This window comes from Symphodus melops (assembly GCF_947650265.1).
Source record: "Symphodus melops genome assembly, chromosome: 22".
Classification (NCBI taxonomy): domain Eukaryota; kingdom Metazoa; phylum Chordata; class Actinopteri; order Labriformes; family Labridae; genus Symphodus; species Symphodus melops.
Window position 1 is genome coordinate 18,345,821 of NC_136712.1, and position 24,519 is coordinate 18,370,339.

The 24,519-nt window shown below is 41.0% G+C and overlaps 1 protein-coding gene and 1 long non-coding RNA gene across 2 annotated transcripts; both read right to left on the minus strand.

Moving 5' to 3' along the window:
• Positions 1-5,984: 5,984 nt before the first annotated feature.
• On the minus strand, positions 5,985-12,760 carry LOC306818146 (NXPE family member 3-like; the record flags this gene model as incomplete). Its single annotated transcript, XM_079335521.1, has 5 exons — positions 5,985-6,532; positions 6,616-6,819; positions 7,515-7,585; positions 7,918-8,213; positions 12,344-12,760. Coding segments are annotated over 5 exons (1,536 nt in total), but the record flags the coding sequence as incomplete, so codon positions are not given.
• Positions 12,761-12,815: 55 nt separating this feature from the next.
• On the minus strand, positions 12,816-22,561 carry LOC306818062. Its single transcript, XR_013778127.1, has 3 exons — positions 22,485-22,561; positions 14,088-14,223; positions 12,816-12,868 (listed from the first exon to the last, which is right to left on the minus strand). It is a non-coding gene; the product is annotated as an uncharacterized lncRNA (long non-coding RNA).
• Positions 22,562-24,519: the final 1,958 nt, after the last annotated feature.

The following is a 24,519-nucleotide window of genomic DNA, read 5'->3' on the forward strand; positions in this document are numbered from 1 at the left end:
GAGAGAGAGAGAGAGAGAGAGAGACTTTAGTGGTCTGAAATTCAAAGTAAATCATGGAACTATGAAGACACTCAGAGAATTGAATAATGTAACAAGACACACTAGAACATAAAGAAACACAACAATAACTAATGACTCAATAAAACAGGAAACACTGAAGAAGAAACTAGGAAATACTAACACACACAAGGGAAACAATCATTACTAGGATAGACACTCATCAAGTAAGACAACAAAGCAGCACTATGTAAGACTGAGGATTCACTCTCTGTTAAAGGACAGCAGCTTGTTAACATGAGCTTGACTTTGCATAAATGCTGCTTTGATAGGGAAATTTGACTCACCAGGTGAAGGTCAAGATTTGTCTCCAGATTTTTTTTTTTTTTCCTTTCAGAACTTCCCAATGACTATTTCAGAAAACAGTGTGTCCTGCGATCTCCTGGCTGACTGCAAGTGAAGCCGTCAATCAGGTGATTAGCTCACCTAAAACCTTTTTCAAACCAACCCCTACACACTCCCCCTCCGTGTCCGTCAGAAGTCACACATCCAGGTGTAGGGTAGAAATACAGCAGCAGGCATTGGGACAAACTTCCCTCTCTCAGGTGGAAACAGGAAGTGTGTGTTACCATGGTTTCTCAGCGGCATGGCTTAGTATTAATGTAGGCCTACGTTATGTAAAAGTCTTTATGTAGATTATTTTTCTCTAGTAAATTATATGCTATAAGTGTAGACTTATAGCAAAACGATCAGATGGAGCCCACATTCTCTATTGTAATTTATAATTTAATGTTTAGTTAATTTATTGTAATATCAAAGAACAAGTTGTCTTAAATGAAAGCACAGACAAGGAGACTATAAATGAACATCACAGCAGCAAAACGTTGATTTTTTTGTTGTAGCCGAAATTAAGTTTTACAAAGAAATCAAAAGTAGAACAATGATGAATAAGTAACAGTGAGAAGTTGTCTGTAACATGATTTAATATTCTTTAGTTTTTGTAACAGTCCATTTAAATATAAAACACGTCAACAGAAGGAAGTAAAGAAGAGGAGGCTTTTATTTGAACCTTTAAAACAATAAACGGGTGAAGTTGTAAACGTCTGTATGACAATATTAAATGTCCATCTTAGTTGGAGCAGTGTTTTGGTTTGTTCAAACACTTACACACAGAACTTACTTTAGTACAGGTCACTCCTTCCGTGACTACCGGACGCAATAGGCGTTACACGTGATCATCAAGTGGGCATCGGCGCAGACTCGCTGGCGGAGGGTTTTATGGCCCACTACCACTCCCCGCTAAGTGGTTTGAGACAGACTTAATACGGCGGGCCCTCCGCGTGGACGCGCAAACGGAGGGGTAGTGGGTAGGGTGTAGTGGACGGTTTGAAAAAGACCCCTAGAGTAAGGGAAGAGATGTTGGCTGCTCACTGCCTCCAATTGGCTCAGGTAATTTTATTGACAGCTACTTTGGTCCAATTGTAAGGACTATTTTTCCCTGGCCTAGCAGACACGAGAGATAACCCTGCCATGGTTCTTGATGATACATTTAAAAACACTGCGTGCTCTGTACATCAACCTCCCAGCGCCAGCTGTCCTCTGGAGGGACGTGACGCAGACATTGACCATGCCGCACGTAAACAAAAGTCTGATTTTCTTTAAAGGAAAACCATGCAAAGAGAATTTGGAACTTAAAGTCTAAACCAAAAGGAGTTCATGGTGGTCTCTTAAATATCCAGAGTATTGAGATCAAGTTCAACATCTCCTGATGGACTCTTATTTGGATTTCCTCGCTGTGGGGGAGACCTGGTTAAAGAGTAATATTCAAACAACTATGATTAATATCCCTGGGTACATCTGTAACAGGAGAGACAGACAATCCAGTAAAGGAGAGGAGTCCTGATTTATATATAATCCTTTTCTTCAGGGGAACACACAGTATGTAGTTTGTAATCTGCTTTTCCATCGCCGGCCGCAGCTTGTTAGAAAGGTACAGAAATGTTTTTTTAGACAAACTGAAGTTATGTACCCATTGTTTGTTTGTGTGTGTGTGTGTGTGTGTGTGTTTGTGTGAATCCTGGGACGACCACATCCCACCACTCATTGGCTCAGCTGAAGGCTGAACAAATGAATATTTATTAATTACAATGTGAAATTATATTAACAATTCAATAAATCATAGCATGCATTTCTGAGTTAGTCTACTCAAATAAAGTGTCACTGCTGCAAAAACAGGCTATATTGTGGTATAACTGTTGCTCAAAATGAGGAAAAACTACATAACAAATACGTTTACTTTTAATAGTTTCGTATTGCATTGATCAATTGAAGATTTGTCAGGCAGAACAGGAGTACATTGAGAAACTTGAGAAACACATTGTAACTAAACGAAATGAAAGTAAGCTTACCTTTCTGTGTTGTCGTTTCTTTCGAGCCAATGTGCCGTTTAGACTGTTTACATTGGAAATCTTAAGTACCATGTCCGAAAGCTTTCTTGTTAATTTGGCTGTATTTCTACTCGCGGCACGCAGCCTTCTCTGAAACAAAGCATATTGTTCTAGAGAGAGCCACATGCAAAGGAAAAAGATGCATTCCACTCTGTGTCGCGCTGCTATGATATCACGCTATTACGTAGCTGACGCCGTATATATATACTGTATATACCTTGTAACCCGGTATAATCCCCCATTATTGCAAAGAGTCTTTTTTTGTCATTATTTAAATTAGTTGTTTAACATCTCACATGATCACATTGATTTTTTTTTTTTATTATTATTTATAATTTTTTTCACTACAAAACAAAAACCTTGTGCACCACTTACACATACAGCAAAAATATACAAAGTCATTACATATGACGGTAGCACACTTATGCACACACAAACACACACTTTGTCTGCCCCACGGGGAGATAAAAAATGAGTGAAACCAAAAATGATAGAGTAATTGACTGACAAAGTGCATTACAAGCATTGTTTATACAGACCGGAAAGAGGAATTCCCAGAGATTTAAAATGATATATCCACAAAAATTACCAAGATAAATGAATACATGAAAATACGTACTAACATGCTGGTGCTGGGGGTAAGAGGCTGAGAGCTCCTGACAGCTTGTTTAGTGATGCATTTAAAACTCACTGAAACGTTCTATAAATGATCTCACTTCCTGATGTCCGAAAGAAGAAACGACTAGAAATCCAATACCACCAAAACCAAAAAATACCATACACATACCAGAGCTGGACTCACTGGTGACGGTGGTGGAGAGGAGGACTCTGGACAAAATGCTCTCTATCATGGACAACACACACCACCCTCTGCATAGCACCTTCACCGGGCAGAGGAGCATGTTCAGTGACAGACTGCTGTCACAGTCGTGCTCCACGGACAGACTCTAGATAGATAGATAGATCGATAGATCGATCGATAGATCGATAGATCGATAGATCGATAGATCGATAGATCGATAGATCGATAGATCGATAGATAGATAGATAGATAGATAGATAGATACTTTATTGATCCCGAGGGAAATTCAAGAAGTCTTTTGTCCCCCTATAGGCCACAAGACTGTACAACACTTCACTGTCACGGCAGGGAAGAAGCACACGGTGAATCCTGGACTCATTTTTCACTTTTTTTCTCACTCCTCATCTGCACTGCTGACCTCAGAGTCAGCCTCCAGTTGGACACTTTAATGCATATTGATAGTCACCTTACTGAGCACTGGTCACTTTAAAGATAATCACCCTAATTATGTCTGGTTTCATCCTACTGTTGTGTTATGCTATATCTGTAATGGTTGACATGACCACCCTAACTAGGTCAAGTTTCACTCTATTGTCTTCAACACTTAATGCTAATCTGCTCCTCAATAGTTGGGTACTTAACGATAATCACCCTAAGCACTCCTGGTTTCACCTTATTGTTTTGAACACTTAATGCAAATCACTGCTCCTTTAAGTTGCTGAGCACTTTAATGGCCCAATTTGCATTCCTGCATTGACTGTTTAACAACTGTACTCACACCTCTGGCACTACCTCGAACACCTCTGCACATACGCATGCAACTAGTTTCTAGAAGGTCAGCACTTTGTTTCTAAGGCTCTTTAACTGTTTACAGGTCTCTTTTAATCAGCACGTTTTTCTCTCCTCACAGGTTATGTACATTATGCTATATAAGTTTTAAGTCTAATGCTAATGCTAACTGCACAGGTTTAACCTGTAATTATGTTTACTCTTAGTCACATAGGGGCTGCTAAATCTTGTTTGGGGGATTATTGTATATAGAGGGGGGGGACAGCGGGTGTGTATTGTAACTAATGTCTCGTGTCCTGCCTGTCTGTATACTGCTACTGGATGCCTTGAATTTCCCCCAGGATCAATAAAGTGTCTATCTATCTATCTCCCATGTGTTGGGTGTAAATGGAACCAATAATGTTACAGTTAAAGGTTGAATAATGTAGAACTCTATTTGATTTATTTAGTAGCTTGGACTGATAATTATCATAGAAGGAAGTTTTGTGAGCAGACAGGAATTTGTTCATGGCCTTGTATGGCCTTGTAAAAGCAACAAAGGCTAGATATTGTTCTTATAATAAATCAAGCTCATCCAAATGACATTCAAAACACTGAATCTACAGTTCTGTCATGATGCACAACATGTCAGTAATCTGAGACATGTGAAACTGCATATCCAGCTGTTAATGCGCAAGCTATGATTATACATTATATTAAGGCACATACCTTTGATCGTAATGTGTCTCCAAAAATAGTTTCTTTTTTTATTCACAGTATCAGAAATGAAAGGCAAAGTATGAAAGTTGTTATTGCATGGTTAGAAATGACAGAAAGGTTTTTGAATCTCTCGAAAGATAAGAACGTATTTTAATTGAGTACTTACTGTCTGTTTTTCTCTGAGTACTCAAAACAGTTGGCTACAGAGACTACTGTGTATTCTTTCCAACTGGGCGTCGACTTAGTTTGCAACTTGAAACCAGTAGAGAGTGGATTACACTATGATCCACCCACACACATGCTTAAATGAATGAGAGCTAGTTAAGGTTAAAGGACAACTGCAATGAAGACTGTGCATGCATCTAGAGTCAATGTGGCAGCACAAACGTCTGCAACAGTGACTCTGTTATCAGTCTGCAACAGTGACTCTGTTATCAGTCTGCAACAGTGACTCTGTTATCAGTCTGCAACAGTGACTGTTATCAGTCTGCAACAGTGACTCTGTTATCAGTCTGCAACAGTGACTCTGTTATCAGTCTGCAACAGTGACTCTGTAATCAGTCTGCAACAGTGACTCTGTTATCAGTCTGCAACAGTGACTCTGTTATCAGTCTGCAACAGTGACTCTGTAATCAGTCTGCAACAGTGACTCTGTTATCAGTCTGCAACAGTGACTCTGTTATCAGTCTGCAACAGTGACTCTGTTATCAGTCTGCAACAGTGACTCTGTTATCAGTCTGCAACAGTGACTCTGTTATCAGTCTGCAACAGTGACTGTTATCAGTCTGCAACAGTGACTCTGTTATCAGAAATATTGCAAAGTTGTCTGTTAGACACAACATTTAATAGTGTTCACCAACAGGTTATGGAGGCTCTGGGGATCCCCCTCAGAAGATTTTGGACACCTAACATTATTTTTCCTGCATTCTGATCAGTATGCCTTTTCTGAATTATTATGATCCAATATTTTAATTAACGTTCCAAGTGTTCATCGGATACAAGAATGCATTCATTTGAATACCTCCCTAAACATGTTGACTGGAGAGCTGTCATTTTTTGGGTCGGGATCATTCTTATATCAGACACACTTGCACTTGCCTGCATGTGCACTGAGCGTTGATACGGCACGGAAATAACTGCCAACAGTCAGGATGCACTGAACACAACGAGTGTGTGGCCATTTGAGGAAAAAAATCTGCACTTTGGAATAGCAACTTTAATCAACACTAATTCTAAGACTTCTAAATGCGCTATTGGGGACATGTGTGGGACAATATAATGTTAACTATATTCTTTATTATGGGAGGAAGTGGGTGAATGTTGTGAGGAAGGTGGTGGGCCAGAACCATCTCCCAGGCATCCACCAGATGAACATTAAGTCCTTTGAACACAGCCCGGACCGCCTTGTTCTGCTGCATTGCATACCAGTCATTAAAGACAAATACATAGGCAAGATATGAGCCTCTGAGGTTTGGAGTCCTGATGAACACCAGCGTGTCTGGAGCCCTGTTCAACAGACGAATCACCGCCCTGCGGATGCTCTGTAGCCTTCTGATGTAGAATCGAATTGGGAAAGGAGTGAGGTGAGCCCAGATGCCAAAAATTACAACTGTGTTGGGGCCACCAACTACATCATCTATTTCATTGGCAATATAATGAAGCTCGCTGACTGGGATATTGTCGGAAATACTAATAGGAGGACCATGGAAGTGGTACGTCACCAAGGTGTTTCTTGCATTGTCCCATGTCATGTAAGGTCCTGCTTTCCTTGGTTTATCCCGGTTTATCTCCTTAGCATCTGAAAGTGTGACAGAAAGAACAAGTTAAGCTGTGATATAAACACAATTAAACTGTTACCTGAAATCTCTGTGGATCAGCTACCTTTTAGTGAAGCCTTGAGGTACTCAAACCACTGCCTGACGGTAGAGTCTCCATACAGGTGGACCACCTTTCCTTTCAGACACTGAGTGATGGCAGAAGCGTTGAAGTGGTTGACTTTGGTGCCACCTAGTGATCTCCACATACCCTGGTAGTAATATCCAGAGGGTCCAGACGTCCCACTGCCTTGACTGACTGTGGACTGCTCTGAGAGTTACAGGTCAAAATAAGATTTAGTTTAGAAGAAAAATACACATTATGTGCTGTAGTGATCAGCAGCACAGCGTACGTCTCTGGTGCATGTATTTATTGTGCGGATGCATGACAGCCAGATTTCATGATCTCCGCTCTACAGCGAGGTTGGACACTGAAGCAGGCGCTCTGTAAAGCCTCCCAGATTTATTGTGGTTAGGTAAATGTTACCAAATGAATCTTACATGAAAATGTTAATTATTTAAAAGGTAAACATTTAGAGATGTTAAGTAGTTTAGTATTTTTAATAGCACACTGGTAATGAAAATTAATCTAGTTTTGAGTATGAATGAAGTAAAGGCTTGCAGTTCTATCTCAGTGTTGTATAGAAGCTGGTTAATTTATTGATTGTTGCCTTATAATGGTATATCCTTTCTACAAGGCAAAGACAGTTCCAACAATGCTCTCGCTTAAAGAGGAAGGTTGAATGCATTTTCACATTTTTTATTTTCAAGGTCACATTGAGATTTCTTTCATAATGCAAAGTCACATCATATGCAGCAGTGCCAATGTGTGCAATATGTTTTATACCCGTCTTTTGTGTTTTGTTTTGTTTTTTTTTTTTTTACTTTTGCATCTCTGGCCTTGTCTCAAGTGCTGTTTTATGTTTTGAGGGAAAAAAAGATACGTTTAGAAAAACTGTGCTTTACCTTTCTTTTCAGGCAGCACAGTAATATTGGTCGGTCCTGAAGCCTGAATGAAGACTTGCATGTTGACGTCACTGAAAAAAAAACAAAAAAAACACATCCCATGATAAAGTACCTCTTACACTAACAATACAATATGAAAACCACAGTGAAATGGGATTTAAATGACTCTGCCTCCATATTTAGACTGAAAAGTTACACTTCAGATTTGTGGTGATGAGAGTCAACTTTAATTGTTCAGACTAAGTAACTGATATATTATCTTACACTGTAAACATCTGAAGATTTTATCTTTGCCTCCTGTAGTTACAAACTCAACATTTTCCACCAGGTGATACTTTACTCTTTGTTTACACTCATGACATGTAAAACTAGATGCATCATTTCTATTGCTCCGATCCCTCACCTTCGGAAAAGCTTTCCTTCATTGGCCTTTTGTCTGTTAGTCAATCCACCATTTATGTGGTTCATCCTGGCATCACAGCTCAGCGTCTTTGGCTTGTAGCAGAACCACGGGTCACCTGTGCGGAGGTCAGTGTAGTTGCACTGTGGCTGGCTGGTTTGACGAAGGCAAACATTACAGATGGTGCTTTCAGAGATATTGCCTGAGCGAAAGAGGCTCTTGTAGATAGCCCTATCAGGATGTTCTCTGTTTAGCCTATGAAGGACTGTGACAGCCTCGCTTGAGTGGACAAGCGTCACCTGATAGAACAGAGAACAAGAGTTTTAAAGGTATTGCATACAAGCCATGCCTGTTATTCATGAACTTAATAAGATGTCATTGTATTTTTTGGTGTTAGCTTACTGAAGTTGTTACTTTATTTAAATTAAAAGCTTAAGAGAGATTAATAGAAATTGCCAACTCCCCACTTGCGGGCCAGTAGAACCTGTTTTCTTCAATTACCAACAGGAAATGTTTGGAGGAGAGAGTAAGGGGATGGCATTCAAGGCAAAGGTCAGTTTTGAACATCAGACCACTGCAAAGAGGACTATACCCTTAGCCCAGCAGATAAGTGAAATATAGAAAAGGATGGTGGTGTTATAGATAAAAGCATGAAACTTGGCACACTGTTGTTTGTCCTGTGGGAGATTTGTATGACCAAGATGGCGGCGCGAGCGCATCGCGAGGCCCAGCGTCTCTCTCAGATTTGCAATTTTGCAGTAATTCTCCTGTTAATTTCCGGCTTGTTCGTACGGAACAGCCTCGCCTTAACATCCTACACCAGACAGGAACTTTTGGATATTGGAATACATCTCCCTGACGATCCAATCAACAATCTTCGACTCATCCCCGAGATCGCCAAAACACCCGAGGCTACGCACTCTCCCCGGCCGGGCGGAAGTGCTCGCAGGCGGCGTCGAGACCGTAAACAAAGGCGGGGGAAGCGCGGAGGTATAAGGGCTAAGCTAAAGCTAACACCGCACCGTCTCCCGTTACCCAGCATTTTCCTCGCTAATGTGCGGTCTTTGATGAACAAGATGGACGAGTTACGACTTCGCATCATGCACAGCAAGAGACTTATGGACTGTAATGTCATGATCTTCACAGAAACATGGCTAAACAATGGAGTACCGGACGATGCTATCAAGCTAGCCGGTCGCCACACACTCCGGGCAGATAGAACAGCAGAGGACTCCGGTAAGACCAGAGGAGGAGGACTGTGCATTTATATCAACAAAACTTGGTGTACAGACTCTGTCATTATTGGGAGACACTGCTCAGTTAACATTGAGTTTCTCATGGTTAAATGTAGACCTTTCTATCAGCCAAGGGAGCTCAGCTCCACTATTGTAACTGCAGCCTACATCCCCCGATGCAGATGCAAAAGCTGCTATGAAGGAACTTTACACAGCCATTAGTAAACAACAGACTGCTCACCCGGAGGCTGCATTTATAGTTGCAGGTGATTTTAATCACTCAAACTTAAAGACAGTGCTCCCTAAATTTCACCAGCATGTTTCCTGCAATACAAGAGGAAACAAAACTCTGGATCATGTTTACACTAACATTGCAGGAGCCTACACCACGACCCCCCTCCCCCACCTGGGACAGTCAGACCACCTTTCTTTGTTCCTCATCCCCAAGTACTCCCCACTCATCCAACGTGTGAAGCCATCAGTGACAACAATTAAAGTGTGGCCAGCGGGGACAGACTCTGTACTTCAGGACAAGTTCCATCACACAGACTGGAGTATGTTTGCCTCTCAGGCTACCTTGGGCTCTCACACAGACATTGACACCTACACTTCTTCTGTGCTGGATTATATCAACACCACCATCGACAGTGTGACAACATGGAAGCAGATCACCACGTACCCAAATCAGAAGCCATGGATGAACAAGGAGGTGCGTCTCCTGCTGAAGGCCCGCAACACCGCCTTTAGATCAGGTGATGCAATGGCCTACAGCGTGTCCAGGGCAAACCTGAGGAGGGGCATCATCAAGGCCAAGCACTGCTACAAGCTGAAGGTAGAGGAACACTTCTCCAACTCCGACCCCAGACGCATGTGGCAAGGCATCCAGGCCATCAGTGACTATAAACCCAGCAACTCCACCCCGATGACCACAGATGTCTCCTTCCTGAACGAGCTAAATCACTTTTATGCTCGTTTCGATAGAGACAACAAGGAGACGCAGACCACGACCAGACCTCCTGCAGACAACCAGCCCCTCTCATTCACCACCACAGACGTCCACGCTGCACTGAGCCGGATCAACGTCCGAAAGGCTGCTGGTCCAGACGGCACCCCTGGGCGCGTGCTTAGAGCATGTGCGGAGCAGCTCACTGGGGTTTTTACGGACATCTTCAACCTGTCCCTCGCCCAAGCAGCTGTGCCAGCATGCTTCAAAGCCACCTCCATTGTCCCAGTGCCGAAACACTCCAGCCCGACAGGCCTGAATGACTACCACCCTGTAGCACTCACACCCATCATTATGAAGTGCTTTGAGCGACTGGTCCTAGCGCACCTGAAAATCTGCCTCCCACCCACACTGGACCCATACCAGTTTGCCTACCGCAGCAATAGGGGTACAGAGGATGCAGTCTCCACTGCGCTGCACTCTGTGCTCACACATCTGGACAATAACAACACATACGCACGAATGCTGTTTGTTGATTTCAGCTCAGCATTCAACACTGTCATCCCCTCCAAGTTGAACACTAAACTTGGAGACCTGGGCTTCAACACCTCCCTCCGTCACTGGATAATGGACTTTCTGACCAACAGACCCCAGTATGTTAGGTCAGGACACACCTGCTCCTCCACCATCACACTCAACACAGGCGTACCACAGGGCTGTGTGCTGAGCCCATTCCTCTACTCCCTCTTCACCCACGACTGCAGACCTGTACATGGATCCAACACCATCATCAAGTTTGCGGACGATACAGCGGTGATTGGCCTCATCAGCAACAACGATGACACAACCTACAGGGAGGAGGTACAGCATCTGGCCACCTGGTGCGCTGGCAACAACCTGCTTCTCAACACCAGCAAGACAAAGGAGCTCATCGTGGACTTCAGGAGAGAAAAGGGAAGCACGCACAACCCCATTCACATCAACGGGATGGCTGTTGAACGTGTCTCCAGCTTCAAGTGCCTGGGGACCCACATCACAGAGGACCTATCCTGGTCCACTAACACCTCCAGTCTGGTGAAGAAGGCTCATCAACGCCTCTTTTTCCTGAGGACACTGAAGAGACACCACCTGTCTTCAGCTGTACTGAGGAACTTCTACCGCTGTGTGATTGAGAGCATCCTAACCAGCAGTGTCACAGTCTGGTACGGAAACTGCTCTGTCACGGACCGTAAGGCGCTACAGCGGGTGGTTAAAACAGCCCAGCGCATCAGAAGGTGTCCACTTCCTGCCATTGAGGATGTCCAGAGGAAACGCTGTCTGCGGCGAGCTCACGGCATCCTAAAAGACTCCTCCCACCCTGCCCACAGACTGTTTACCCTCCTGCCCTCCGGTAGGCGCTTCAGAAGCCTCCGGACCAGAACCAGCAGACTGAGGAACAGCTTTTTCCCCAGAGCTGTCTCCCTACTGAACTCTACCCCCCGAACTCTGAACTCTGTCTCTCTCTCAAACTCCGCCCCCTCCTGACCCCCCCCCCCAAATGGCAGCCATTATATTTACCGGTATCTTAGGTTCTAGACCCCCTCGGACCTTTAACATGATTAGGTCTTTCAAATAGCCTACCAAATCTGATTTGGTACCAGTTCTCAGCTTGCCCATTTGCAACAATACCAGCGGGCATGTCTGGTTTTTATTGCTCAACTTATTCATCCAGACTTCCTTCATGTATCTGTGATGCAATGTCCAACCAACAGAACAGAGAACAGTCATTCTTTAGGGACGAGTGCTTTTTTTGGGAGCTGGACTTCTCTCAGACTGGAGCCTAGCAGATAAAACGAGACTGCTCCTCTTGATGGGATCTTTGATGGGCTTTGTTTGGTTGGTGAGGTACTCACTGGCATAGGAGTCATATCGGTCCTGTCAAATTCAATTCATATAGTGTAAAACGTATGTATGGAACTATGATTGTTTATAGAATTAATTTCAGTGAAATATAGTGTTTAGTAGGAGAATTGATCTCTTTATGGGCTGATCACCACATAAGGTCTGATCCTAAACTTGTCCCTGCTCTGGAATACAACATCACAAGGACTTTTTATGTTGGATATTGTTGCTTGTTAGCAAAAGCAAGCCAAGGGGAATGATTTATATTTTACAAATCAAGTGATCTACAGGACAATAGCATTGCAATAGGTGAGTCATTTTGCTTTACTTGTTTCACAATATAATTTTAGAAGAAAGTCTTGAACTCTACCTCAACCTGTGCGCTTCCTTCCCAGAGTAAAGGGAATGCAGCAGAGTAGGAGCCATTAAGGTGATCCACCACTCGTCCAGCTACACCTGCTTCAAGCGCTCTGTTGTGCAACCGGGCAATTAAGAAATCTCCTCCAGATTTCTTGGGGTTACCTTGGAAGTTATATATTTGTATAATGACGTCCAGCTGGTCTCCTACGTGCCGCTCTTCTCCACCCCTCCCTGGAAGAATGGTGAAGGTGCTGTGGGCGGGATCACTTGTCCGGTTCAATAAAAAAGGAGCTGGCAGAGGTGGAGTTTCAGGCCAAGCAATGGAGTCCAATATGAGACGTTCCTCCTCAGCATCAGCAGAAGTCAGTGGCTTAAAGGTGCAGAAGACATCAGGCACGTGTGGAGCAGTGGGAGGAGTAGTGGGAGGAGCAGTGGGAGGAGCAGTGGGAGGGGCAGTGGGAGGAGCAGTGGGAGGAGCAGTGGGAGGAGCAGAGGTCACTTTCTTGAGGATGGCAGGTGTTTTTTCATAATTTAGCTGGCAAGGGGTTTAGAAAGAAAGATGGTGACAAAGACACATTAAATTAATTTACTGAACAAAATTATAATTTTATATTTAATTATCAAAACTTGAATAGTTAAATGTAAGCTGCTGGAAGTCACTGAAATGTTTCTAAACGATGGATAAAGACAATGGTCTTTTATGTTTCCTGATCAAACTGCATCATTGACCTGTTGACTGACATATTTTTAAGCAGCATGACCCCTTCTCTTTTCCTCATCTTAAATTCCATTTACATTGTATGAGCAAATGCACTGATACTTAACTGTAAGTCCCTGTGAGGCAACGATTATCAAGATGGTATTCTCTAATGTATGCACATCTTTTTATCAAACATGCGGTGCTTTAAATCGACCATGATGTGCTATTAACTGTAGACCAGGTTTGTTTAAGTGAAGTCGTATCATGCACTAAGAATGCAACTTAAATCACATTCCTATACAGTACTCAATTTCTAAGAGTCCCAGCTGTGAATCTTTTTGTAATGTTTAAAATGCTGGTGTTTCGACCAATTTTACTTTATATTTGCTTTCTCTGGGTAGTATTATGAGGAAAACGTCCATAATTGTTTATTTTTATGCAGATGATACCCAACTGTATGTATGATGGAAGCTTGAGGAGCCCAATCTGTAATGTAAACTAGAAGGATGCCTTGAGGACATTAGATATTATATTATAGATATTGCATATACATGAAGGCATACATACTTAATGGACAATATGTGGTGTCTTGCACATTTGAAAGATGCAATCCTGAGTGTATTAGTAGTTTGCAGGTAAAATCAAGTTGATACACATCTCAACACACAAATCAGGCCCTTTCACACTGCTCCTCACAACTACTTGGCTAACAAACCATAAAGTTTATTTGATTTAATATCCGACCTTTAGAATAGTAGTTTAGGATTTTTGATCTATGTGGACACTCAATATCCCACCACCCTCCCCCTGGGCAAACCGCTGTTTGTTTGAACAAGTAGATTGGAACACAGACATGAATTGGTCCTGTCATATCGAGTATGAAGCCATCAATATCCTTTAATTAGAGGATTTAGAAAATCACTGAGCAAAATGTTGTAAGCAATATAACCATCAGTTAAAATTGTTAAAATGTCTGCTGTAATCTGACTATCTGACTCAGATTCAAACATTCAAACTCCACCTTTAAAGTGTTACCAACAATCACAGTTCTCACCTGCAGCAGGCTCCTATTTCTCAGTATGAAGAACAATACAGTCAGCAGGAGCACGATGACACCGCCCTTCAGAAGCTTCATGTTGACTTTGTTACTTATTAATCCTGTATTCAACATGGTTAGTCCTCCTCTGGTACTGGAAGGAAAAACATGAGTATGTATATATATATATATATATATATATATATGTATATATATACGTGTATATATATATATACAGGAACGTCATTTAAAGCAGTGCAATGCCTGTTCAGAATGTGCTTGTTGGTAATGTGCTTGGTCAACATGTGGCTAGATACAATATGTAGTGTTGTGCTCAGCAAAAACAAACTTCACATGCAATATAGCACATCTTTAGTCACTGGAAAATACACCTGCCATGATATAGTGTATGTTCTAGCATTAGTAGAGGGTATGTGTCATGACAGGACAGACAAGTGGAGTTGCTAAGATTTAGGTGCAGTGATTCAAAAATATTAGAGTTGGACTGCATTGAAAATATGACATTATGGAGGATGATCTTATATACATAGGCTAACAGAAGGTTCACGATTCTGTTTAGAAAAGAAGACAGCTGTAAGGAAAACATTAAATAACAGCTAAGCTGTACTGTACAGTGTCAAATTAGCAAACAAAGTTACACAACATTGGCCGAGTGATTTCATCCCTCTTATGTTAACGATGGTTAACTAACATTAGTGGAATTTTAAAAGCTTGGCAGACCAACGTTAAATATTCAAAGTGAAAATGAGATACTTTTTACAGTCAAAGGGAAAGTCAGAGACTTTTTACTAAAGATGGCGTCTATTTAGCAAAATGAAATGGTAACGTTAAACTTACGTTATAAGTTGATGTATCGTCGATTGTGTTGTGTCCTGTCCAGTCAGCTCAGTGACGCAAAAAAAAACTGGCCGAATGTCTCGGTGAGCAAATGTTTTATAGAAATCTTTTACTGAACTGACTGTATTGACTAGGTACACTGAAAACATTTACTTTGCCCTCCATATCCTCTCTGCATCAAAGGTGGATATCTATCAGGGAGAACAACTTTTTTAGAGCATTTCCTGAGGGGGACACCAAACTTGTCATAAAAAGTACTGTTTGTTGTGATATTCTGCATCCTTAGGAATACCATAATTAACAGAATTTTTCCAGTTAATGTTGAAAAGCATTAACTCAACCTTTTAAGTGAAAACAGATCTCAGAGAGCTCCCAAGGACTTGGAAAACTGATAACAACAGGATGTTGATTAACAAGCTTTCCTACTTTCAGTCAAAGACCAAACCAAGTTATTTATGCTTTGAAAGCTTTCCACATCCCAAACTTTGGACAACCTCTATCAATCCTCAAAAAGACAACCAGATATGCTTTGGTCCAGCAGACTGACTGTCTCTGTCTTTCACAGTCAGGAGTTCGAGTTCACTTAAACCTGTTGATGTCTTCCGGACTTCCCGGAAAACAGAATAGTTAAACCATTATCTGTCTATATGATAAATGTATATGTTCGAGTGTCTAAGATTTGAAACCATGCCTGTTGTTTGTCTAACTGTTCAAAGGAGAACAAAATTGAACTTTTCCCCTCCATCTGTCGTAAAGCCATAAAACTAGATTGACCTTTCATCAGGTCAAGATGACCATCTGGGAGTAATTAAGAGTACTACAGTCACTGTCCAGGACTTTGAAAAACTCCAATGTTGAAATCTGTATTAACGAAATGCAGATACATCTTTTCATATAGATATTCGAAAATGTCATTTAAAAGCAATTAAAATTATTCTTTTTCTTTGGTCGAAATCCGATGTGTAATAAAGGAATTATGCATAATTATTTTTTTAATAGGAATTGGACGTGGAATAACATTGCCATCAAGTGGACAAAAACCATTGTGGAATTGTGTAAGCTGTGTAATGCATAATTATAGATTGTGTTACAGAAGACGTTATTTAAAGACACTAAGTCTTCACATGTTTCATCCTTTAACAATCTGCGTTGTTAAAGGTTTTCTTATATAAATATTATTTTTCCAAACTTCAGGATGAAATGTATCGACCGATGATAACCACTCCTTTAAACCTGATATATGAACCTAAAATATATGATGTAACCTATATTGATGTGAATTTGAAAACAACTGATCCGAGTCCAAATTAAATCCCAGATTCTTTAATCCAGTTTATTCTTTATTCGGTTGCCGTCTAAAATACTTCAAACAATATTGCGTTGTATCTCGTTACTAAACAAATAATTTCACCATACAAGTCAAGTTATATATATAGTGTTCAGTATTACTTTTCCCTGCCATAACAATATATTATTTTTATTTTGTTTTATATTTGTTTTGTTTTGTTTCATTATTATCATTTATTAAAATTAACATAAAATTCAGTACTGTGTTCTGTGTCTCTCTTGATACAAAACTGCTCTAGAATTCACACTTATGATATGAGATTGATTTAATTAATAACTAATTAATTATTCATAATTAATATAGTTATTCCTGGAAAAGCCAGGTGGTGCCCTATCAATGAGGAACGTATTAGACTTATGTTTAATACACTTATTAGACTTTTACATATTTCTGAAGCATCCTATGTGAGGCTAGGAAATATTGTCTAATCAATTAAAATACGCAACATGTTTATCACGAAAGGCCGAACAAAGTGGTATTAAATGTATAGAGAGGAAATGCTGATTTATACTTTTAAAGTATACTGAATAATTATTGTCTACTTATCAGCTGGTCGTCTGTTTCAGAAAACTTAAACAATGTCCAATAAGATGGAAAACAAATAATGGGAGGGGAAATGTAATTATTGTAATATGCAAATTAAGTTTTTTGGAGCATTTTTCCTCCACTTTATTCTGTCGGACTGAATATAGTTGTAGCAATAGTGAACTGTAATCTCTGCAGACAGAAGAACAAACTGTGGTCTGTGACTCTGACCAGTCTTATTTCAACAGTAGTTTGTGTGGCTTAATGTTTTTAAGAGTATTTTTAACACGTTCTGAATCTGCAGAGCGTCAGCTTTCTAAAGAGACCTTTGCGGGGCTTGTAGTCCAAACGGTATAAGAACAGCGGTGACTTCCTCGGAGAAAGTCTGCAGAAAGTTGGCTATCATCACCAATGTTGCCAGTTCTCGTGAGAGAAACAAGCAACCAGCTCTATGAAAACAAGACCAAAAAAAGTGGCTCAAATGAATCAGATAAAACCCACCAGGTGACTTAACGCAGGGGTTCCCAAACTTTTCAGCCTGCAACCCCTAATATAACGGTGCACTTGCCCCCTCAGATGAGATTAATTTGGAGAGAACAAAAGAAGTAAGTAGTAAAAGGCAAGTGGAGGCAATTCAAATAATAATAAAGTGCACTCTTACAGAAAAATTCATCACAATGAGTTTTAGAAAACAAAAAAAAAAGATTAATTCTATAATCCATTTAGACAAACTATCATAACAGGAAGCATTAAGAAGTGAGGTGGAAGCAACACAAATGCATTTAGATTCAGATGAAGATGTACAAGAATGTTGCCTCTGGAGAATATTTATCAGGGAAAGAGCAGCAGAATGTGCTCAAACGACAGGCTGGACATCAAACCAACATCCCAGTTAAGATAAAAGAGCCTTCAACTAGATAGTAAATTCTGTCTATGGTGTTTACACCACCAAACAGATGAACCTACCCTTACTTGTAATATTCAGAAATAAACATTCAAGTCTCAAGAAACGTTATTTCCATTCAAGTTCACAACATAAACTTTGCTCTCGTCCAAATATTGATCTGCTGCTGCAAGAGTCTTTCACATACTCTTACATTGATACAGACCTAAAAGAAGAATTCCCTTACATGGTGCAGCTCATATTAACAGTGTACATGGTGCCTATGACAAGTGTAGAAGGAGTGGAAACAAAGACCAACAAGTACCTTCGAAAGTAGATGTGAATCCATCGTAGCTTAATTTATAGATAGATCAGGGATGCAGATTTTTACGACTATCTAAGGATGCAAGTGAGCAGTCAACACCTCTGTCACACAAGCAGCGAGCATGCTGATCGTGAAGTGTCGGTCGCGAACGAGCAGGTTCAAAGAGCCAGCTCTTTCAAGTAAACGATGGGAACCGGCCGCGAGCCATTTATTGTTTGTTTTTTTTATCAATTAATACAAGGCAGAATGCAGAAAGTGTTGAATTAAGCTGTCATATCGATCAGGGTCCACAAATAGAACTGTGCATTCAGCAGTTCAGTTGGAAGAAAAAAGGCAGGATAGCGTGCCTGCTACTGTCATTAGGGGTTTCAGAGAGGATCTGTTAATGGTACACCATTGCCAACAGAAATTTATTGATATGTATGTTTTTACTTTTGAAAACTTCAATATAATGGATGTATTGAATAACTTTAGTGGTATACAGTCTGTATACACACAAATCATAATTCAGAACAGCACTAAATTTGGCTGCCTAGAGATCAGCTCCGATCGTCGTGGCATTAAATTTTGTACATAAATAGTGTTTGAGCGGCATAAAGTTGATTTACTCAGAGTCTACTACAGACCTGACTTTGACAAAATGCCAGGCGGTAAAAATACTACAGGGAAAAGTTCGACGGCAAGGACTACCACCGCGTCTGTCTCAGAACAGTGACAAGGTGCTAAAAGCTGACCCGCCTGTGCCCCGGAGTGAGCTGGAGCTGCTCCGCCAGCGGGTGGATGATCTTGACTCCCGAAGCCGCCGCAACAACCTTATCTTTGTGGGCTGTCTCTGAACCGGAGAACTCCCTTTCTACACAACTTAAAATGATAGATACATTCTCTCGCCTATCGGGCTATAAAGTTAACTGGTCGAAATCAGAAGCTCTCCCTTTAATATTAGACTGCCCTAGGAACATCTTTTTGGGTGGAAATTTTTCCTGGCCTCGCCAGGCATTAAATATCTGGCTATCATTATTCCCCCTAGACTAGTGGACCTAGCTAAAGTCAACATGGACCCCCTGCAAGACCAACTCAAAGCAGATATTGTATGATGGGTCCCTCTATTCCTATCATTATGGGGAAAAGCTAATGTACTGAAAATGACTTGCGCACCCAAGATTTATTACCTTCTCCAGGCACTTCAATCAGAATCCCCCTAAAATATTTCAAGCAGCTAGATGTGCTTTTTAATAGATTCCTCTGGAATAGTAAGCATCCAAGGCTTCATTTATCGAAATTACAAAAACCGGTTGTAGAGGGAGGTTTGGGCATCCCGAATTTACTATTGTACTCTTATGCCTTTGGCCTTCGACACCTTGCACACTGGTGACTTCCCCCAGAATGTGTCCCTCCCTGGTTTCACATTGAAAAGGACCTTTGTCATCCAATGCCTCCCATCCACCTCATCACAGCTGCACTCCCTGGGGAGGCTCAATTCTTATGAATATGCAATGGATCTGGAAAAGGGTTTCTATTAAACTTAATATGAATCCCCACCTGAATTTGTCTGCAAGTCTCTGGTTGAATCCCAAGCTAAAAGTAGAAAATAAGCCATTCTTGTGGAGGCAGTGGGTGGAAAAAGGTATTCTGGTGCTCTGAGATCTATATGAGGGAGGCATACTGAAATCTTTTACAGTACTAGCACAGCAGTTTGGCCTGCATCAGCAGCAGTTCTGGAGGTACCTCCAATTACGACATCTCCTTTCTTAAACCTTTGGTTCCACTTCAACAGCCCCCCCAAGCTCCAACATTCTCTCTTGTATAATAAAAATATTTGGTACAGGCCGAGAGGCCTCCAAATACTACTCTTTATTACTTAAAAGCACTACTAGCAAGAGCGCTAACCTAAAGTCGGCCTGGGAGTCTGATCTTAGACTGTCATTTACAGAGGAAGAATGGAGCAGTATTTTAAAGAATTGTAAGAAAACATCGCGAGAACTTAGAACTAGACTGGTACAATTCAAAATACTAAACAGGGTGTACTGGTCGCCCTCTAGGCTGCATAGGGTGAAATTGAGGGATAGTTGGAGGTGTGGGAGGAGTATTGGTACACTCCTCCATATGTTGTGGTCCTGCCCGCTGGTACAAACATTCTGGCCAGCTATTCATGAAAACATTAAACTGATCCTCAAAGTAAATATTCCCTTCTACCCGAGCCTGTTCATCCTAGGCGATCCTTTCCCTCTGAAAGCCCTCCCTTCAGCACAAGCAGAGTGGGTACAAACAGTCCTCATGCTGGGAAGGAAACTTATAGTCACAGAATGGAAGACGACAACATTACCACCGGTCAGGGTGTGGTTCTCACAGTTGGACATTGTGGCAGCTCATGAGCGTCTCTCTTTTAGATTACTAAACCAAGTTGAGAGATTTGGAGCCAAGTGGGAGGATTACATCTCATTTATCAAGGGACCCTGACATTAATGTAGGCTTGATATCGTTTTTTCCTTCTTTTTTATTAATTCTCATACTATCTGCCATTTTTGTTGTGTTTTATGTAGTTTGGCTTTCTTGATGTGCGTGTATAGGCGCAGGTACATCGGTATGCCTATGTGTGAGCACTTGTATGTATTGTACATGCACAGGTGTTTATGTATTTGAAAACTTTGTCATTTTACTTTCAGGTATGTTTGTCTTGTTGTATTGTTCATTGTTGGAAAAAATTGGAAAATGAATAAAAACTTTTAATCACAGAAATAGTTCATTAACATGGGCATGGACACAATCTCATAACATAGTGTATGTAGTGCAAACATAGCACAACGGATCTGAACAGTAAAGCCAGGTGAAAATGTCTTGCTAACACATAACAGTAAAATAATTCATGTTTGAATGGAACACATGTAGGCTACCCATGGGTTATAATAATTACAGGCAGGAACCAGCCTTCATTCATTATTATTGCAGAGACTGTGGGACTGTTTCTGCAGGATACAGTGCACAATGCACCACGAGAGAATCTTCTCTTCATTCTCTTTAAAACACAAGTAACGAACACAATTATTGTTTCTTGCTATTTCCAAATGTGACTTTTATTGTCATCATGATTTAGCCTATGTTTTGGTTTAGGTGATATTACTGCAGCTTCTATCTCAGCAATCTAACAAGGTGACACTTTGAATCCTACTTTAACATTCATGTGGACAGACAGCTCCAGTGTGTTGCTGGATGTAGGTTGTACTCTAGATGAAAGAGGTAAAGTCTGTCTGTGACTCGAAGACACACAATGTTTACATCCATTGTGGTATTCAGTTAGCACAGATGTCATGAGATTAAATCCTTACACATGCACACACACACATGCACAAACACACACACACACGCACACACACACCTTGTCAGACCCATGGGGAGATAAAAAATGATAAAGAGTAATTGACTGACTAAATGAGTGAGCGTATTGTTAAAATATTCTTAAGGGATTTTACATAAAGTTACATTTCTATGGACCTAAAAGAGGACATTTACAAGTCCTGAACAGAGCGGTAAACATCGTAATGGACAGCTGTCATCTGATCGACACGTTGCCCTATGACAGAGCTCAGACAAACAGGTTCAAGGACAGCTGACAGCTTCTTCCCCAGTGCTCACCCTCCCATTCTCTACACAGACAGACAGACAGACAGACAGACAGACAGACAGACAGACAGACAGACAGACAGACAGACAGACAGACAGACAGACAGACAGACAGACAGACAGACAGACAGACAGACAGACAGACAGACACACACACACACACACACACACACACACACACACACACACACACACACACACACACACACACACACACACACACACACACACACACACACACACACACACACACACACACACACACACACACGCACACAGGTCCATGCAAATTGAAACAAATGCAATGCAATCTAACCTTTTCCAATACAAATACTCTATATTACCTGTTGCCTGGGATGTGCAATAACTACTTATGTATTTATTTAGTATCTGCAATCTGGCAAGACACTTTTTTTATACTAAACCTCCGACCTAAGTAAATGCTGTACACATATGCAAATACACCTGGAGGAGAGTTTTTGGTGATTTTGTGGATGACCTTTTTGAATTTCCTTGTACAAATACATAATGACAATAAAGACAGTCTATTCTACCTAAAAGAGTAACTCCCATATGTGGGAGACAGATTTAAAATGTTATATCCACAAAAATGACCAAGATAGATGAATACATGAAAATACACACTAACGTGTGCTGAGAGCTTATTAAGTGATGCATTTAAAACTCACAATAAAGTAAATTAAAAACTATATCAATAATCTCACTTCCTGATTCACAATCACTCGACAACACTTAGCTGATTTCTCTAAAGAAAAGAGTGTATTCAGGCCAGCTATGAAAAATCAACACAAAGAAAAACAAATATTTATGACACAACTGAGAAGAATGTCCACCTACCTCTCAGCCTAAATATCGACTTTGATTCAACAGGAATTTCAGTTCAGAGAAGGGGACAGAAGACTCCACAACCGCTCCGTGTGTTTGATCACTCGTGTTTTGATAAGTGCGACTTCGAAGGAAGATGCTACATCTACCTGGTATCCACAACCTGCGTGAAACCTTACCCAGAGTCCACACCCACTATTCAAATATAATAGAAGATAGTAGAAGTCATATCCTTGTGTATGATCAGTGTTGAAAGATCAGAGAGAGTGATGCATTTGTTGAATACGTTTTTTATTTTATTTGTTTTGTTACCATTTCATCCTTTTGTCGTTTTCATATTTAGATTTTATTACCATTTAATCCATTACTCATTTAACCTTTATATTATATAATCATAACTGCTTTTTATTTCTTTTACATAAACCATGATTTATGCAAACACATTTTTTGAATCCTTTACCTATGGTGATATAAAATGGATAAGCCTGGTACACCTGCTATAGCTCAAAATAAACCTTTTAGCTCTGCTGCCAGCAAGGCGCCTTCGGAGGTGTGAGGTCTGGTCAAGTGTATCATGTCTTGAACCAAAAAACACAACAAACCTGTTTGTGTAGTTGGGTGTATAACTGCTGTTGCAAATCTTCATGTTGATTGTTATGCAATTACGGTTTGGTTATAGATAGGTATTGAAATGCTGGTCAAAACAAACAAAAAAAAGGTGCAGCAGCACCTGAAAAGAAGCCCAGCTCAAATGAAGCGATAAGAAATGGAAGGGGAGTGGCCACTTTATTCAATAACAACTTCCAGTGTACAGCTGATCTTTGGCATCTTTAATTCCTTTGAATATATTTAACACTTTAGCTGAAATCCACCTGCCAAGTAATACTGGTAAATATCTACAGGAGCCCCAAGCATAATGCACACAGCTCAGCTTTTATCATTTTACGAAACGTCTCTTTGTCATCTGCATTGACTTTCGTTGTGTTGTTGTAATTGGTGATTTATTTGGTGTTCATTTCCACCCGCTGCACGTTGTGTTGTTGTTGTTGTTGTTGTCAGTGCTTAAGGAGGTTCGCGGTTGTGTTTTCTGCTGTAAAAAGAGTCCCATGGACATAATTTACATCTGACAGTGAGTTTCTTGTCATCTTTCCTTTGACAGAACTAAAGTCAGTTCATGTTGATTTGTGCTGCCTAACCTTTACTTCATTCACAATCTCCTCCATTTCTTCGTCTACACTCCGTGATCTGTGCCCTTGTCTGTATGAATTTTCATTCACAGGCTGGTTTGCATTGACCGTTTATGGAGGTTACAACATGTTGCTAACCACCACCATCCCCCCACTTCAGATTCTCTCGTATTCACACTCTGTCAAAGTCAAACAGATCAGTCGGGAACCTCTTTTCCATTTTCATCTTTCTCCTCGACTCTTGTCTCAGCCCATACCTCTGATAAAACCTATCAATTCTACGTATGCAGCTCAGGTCTCAACCTCAGGACAGGAAAATGGCGATCCGTTTCTGGTTCCAGAAACAATTTTCACAAAATGTAACGACATCAGTCTCACAGCTCAGATCCATTTGAATCGGACTCTTTTATGGGCCGTGATCAGTTCGGGGCAGAAACACGCTTGAGACGGTTCCCCCACTCTGAGTCTTCCTCTGTCCTGCAGTCACGTCATCCTTCCAGAGCAGCCAACCGACAACGTCCTCCTCCATCATAATCATTACCTTAGCATATCTACGTCAATGGTTGTGGCGTGGTCGATGCTCGTAAAGTAAAGTTTAATGATGAAACTGGAAATGCTGGCTGGGTGTGTGTTAGGGTGGAGGTTTCTGTGCACAATGAACTTCAGGAACATTGTGAAACAGACCGTGGGTCATCTTAGATTTATTTAGCCGGGGTCAAACAGTGGTCCATGCTTGGCCAGGATCTTACAATGACTGCCAACATGCAAGTATTCATCTCAACAGTGTTGCTTATATGTTGCAGGAAAGTACAAACTCTTTACCCCTTGTGTACTTCTTTATTAGCGTAGAATAAGGACAG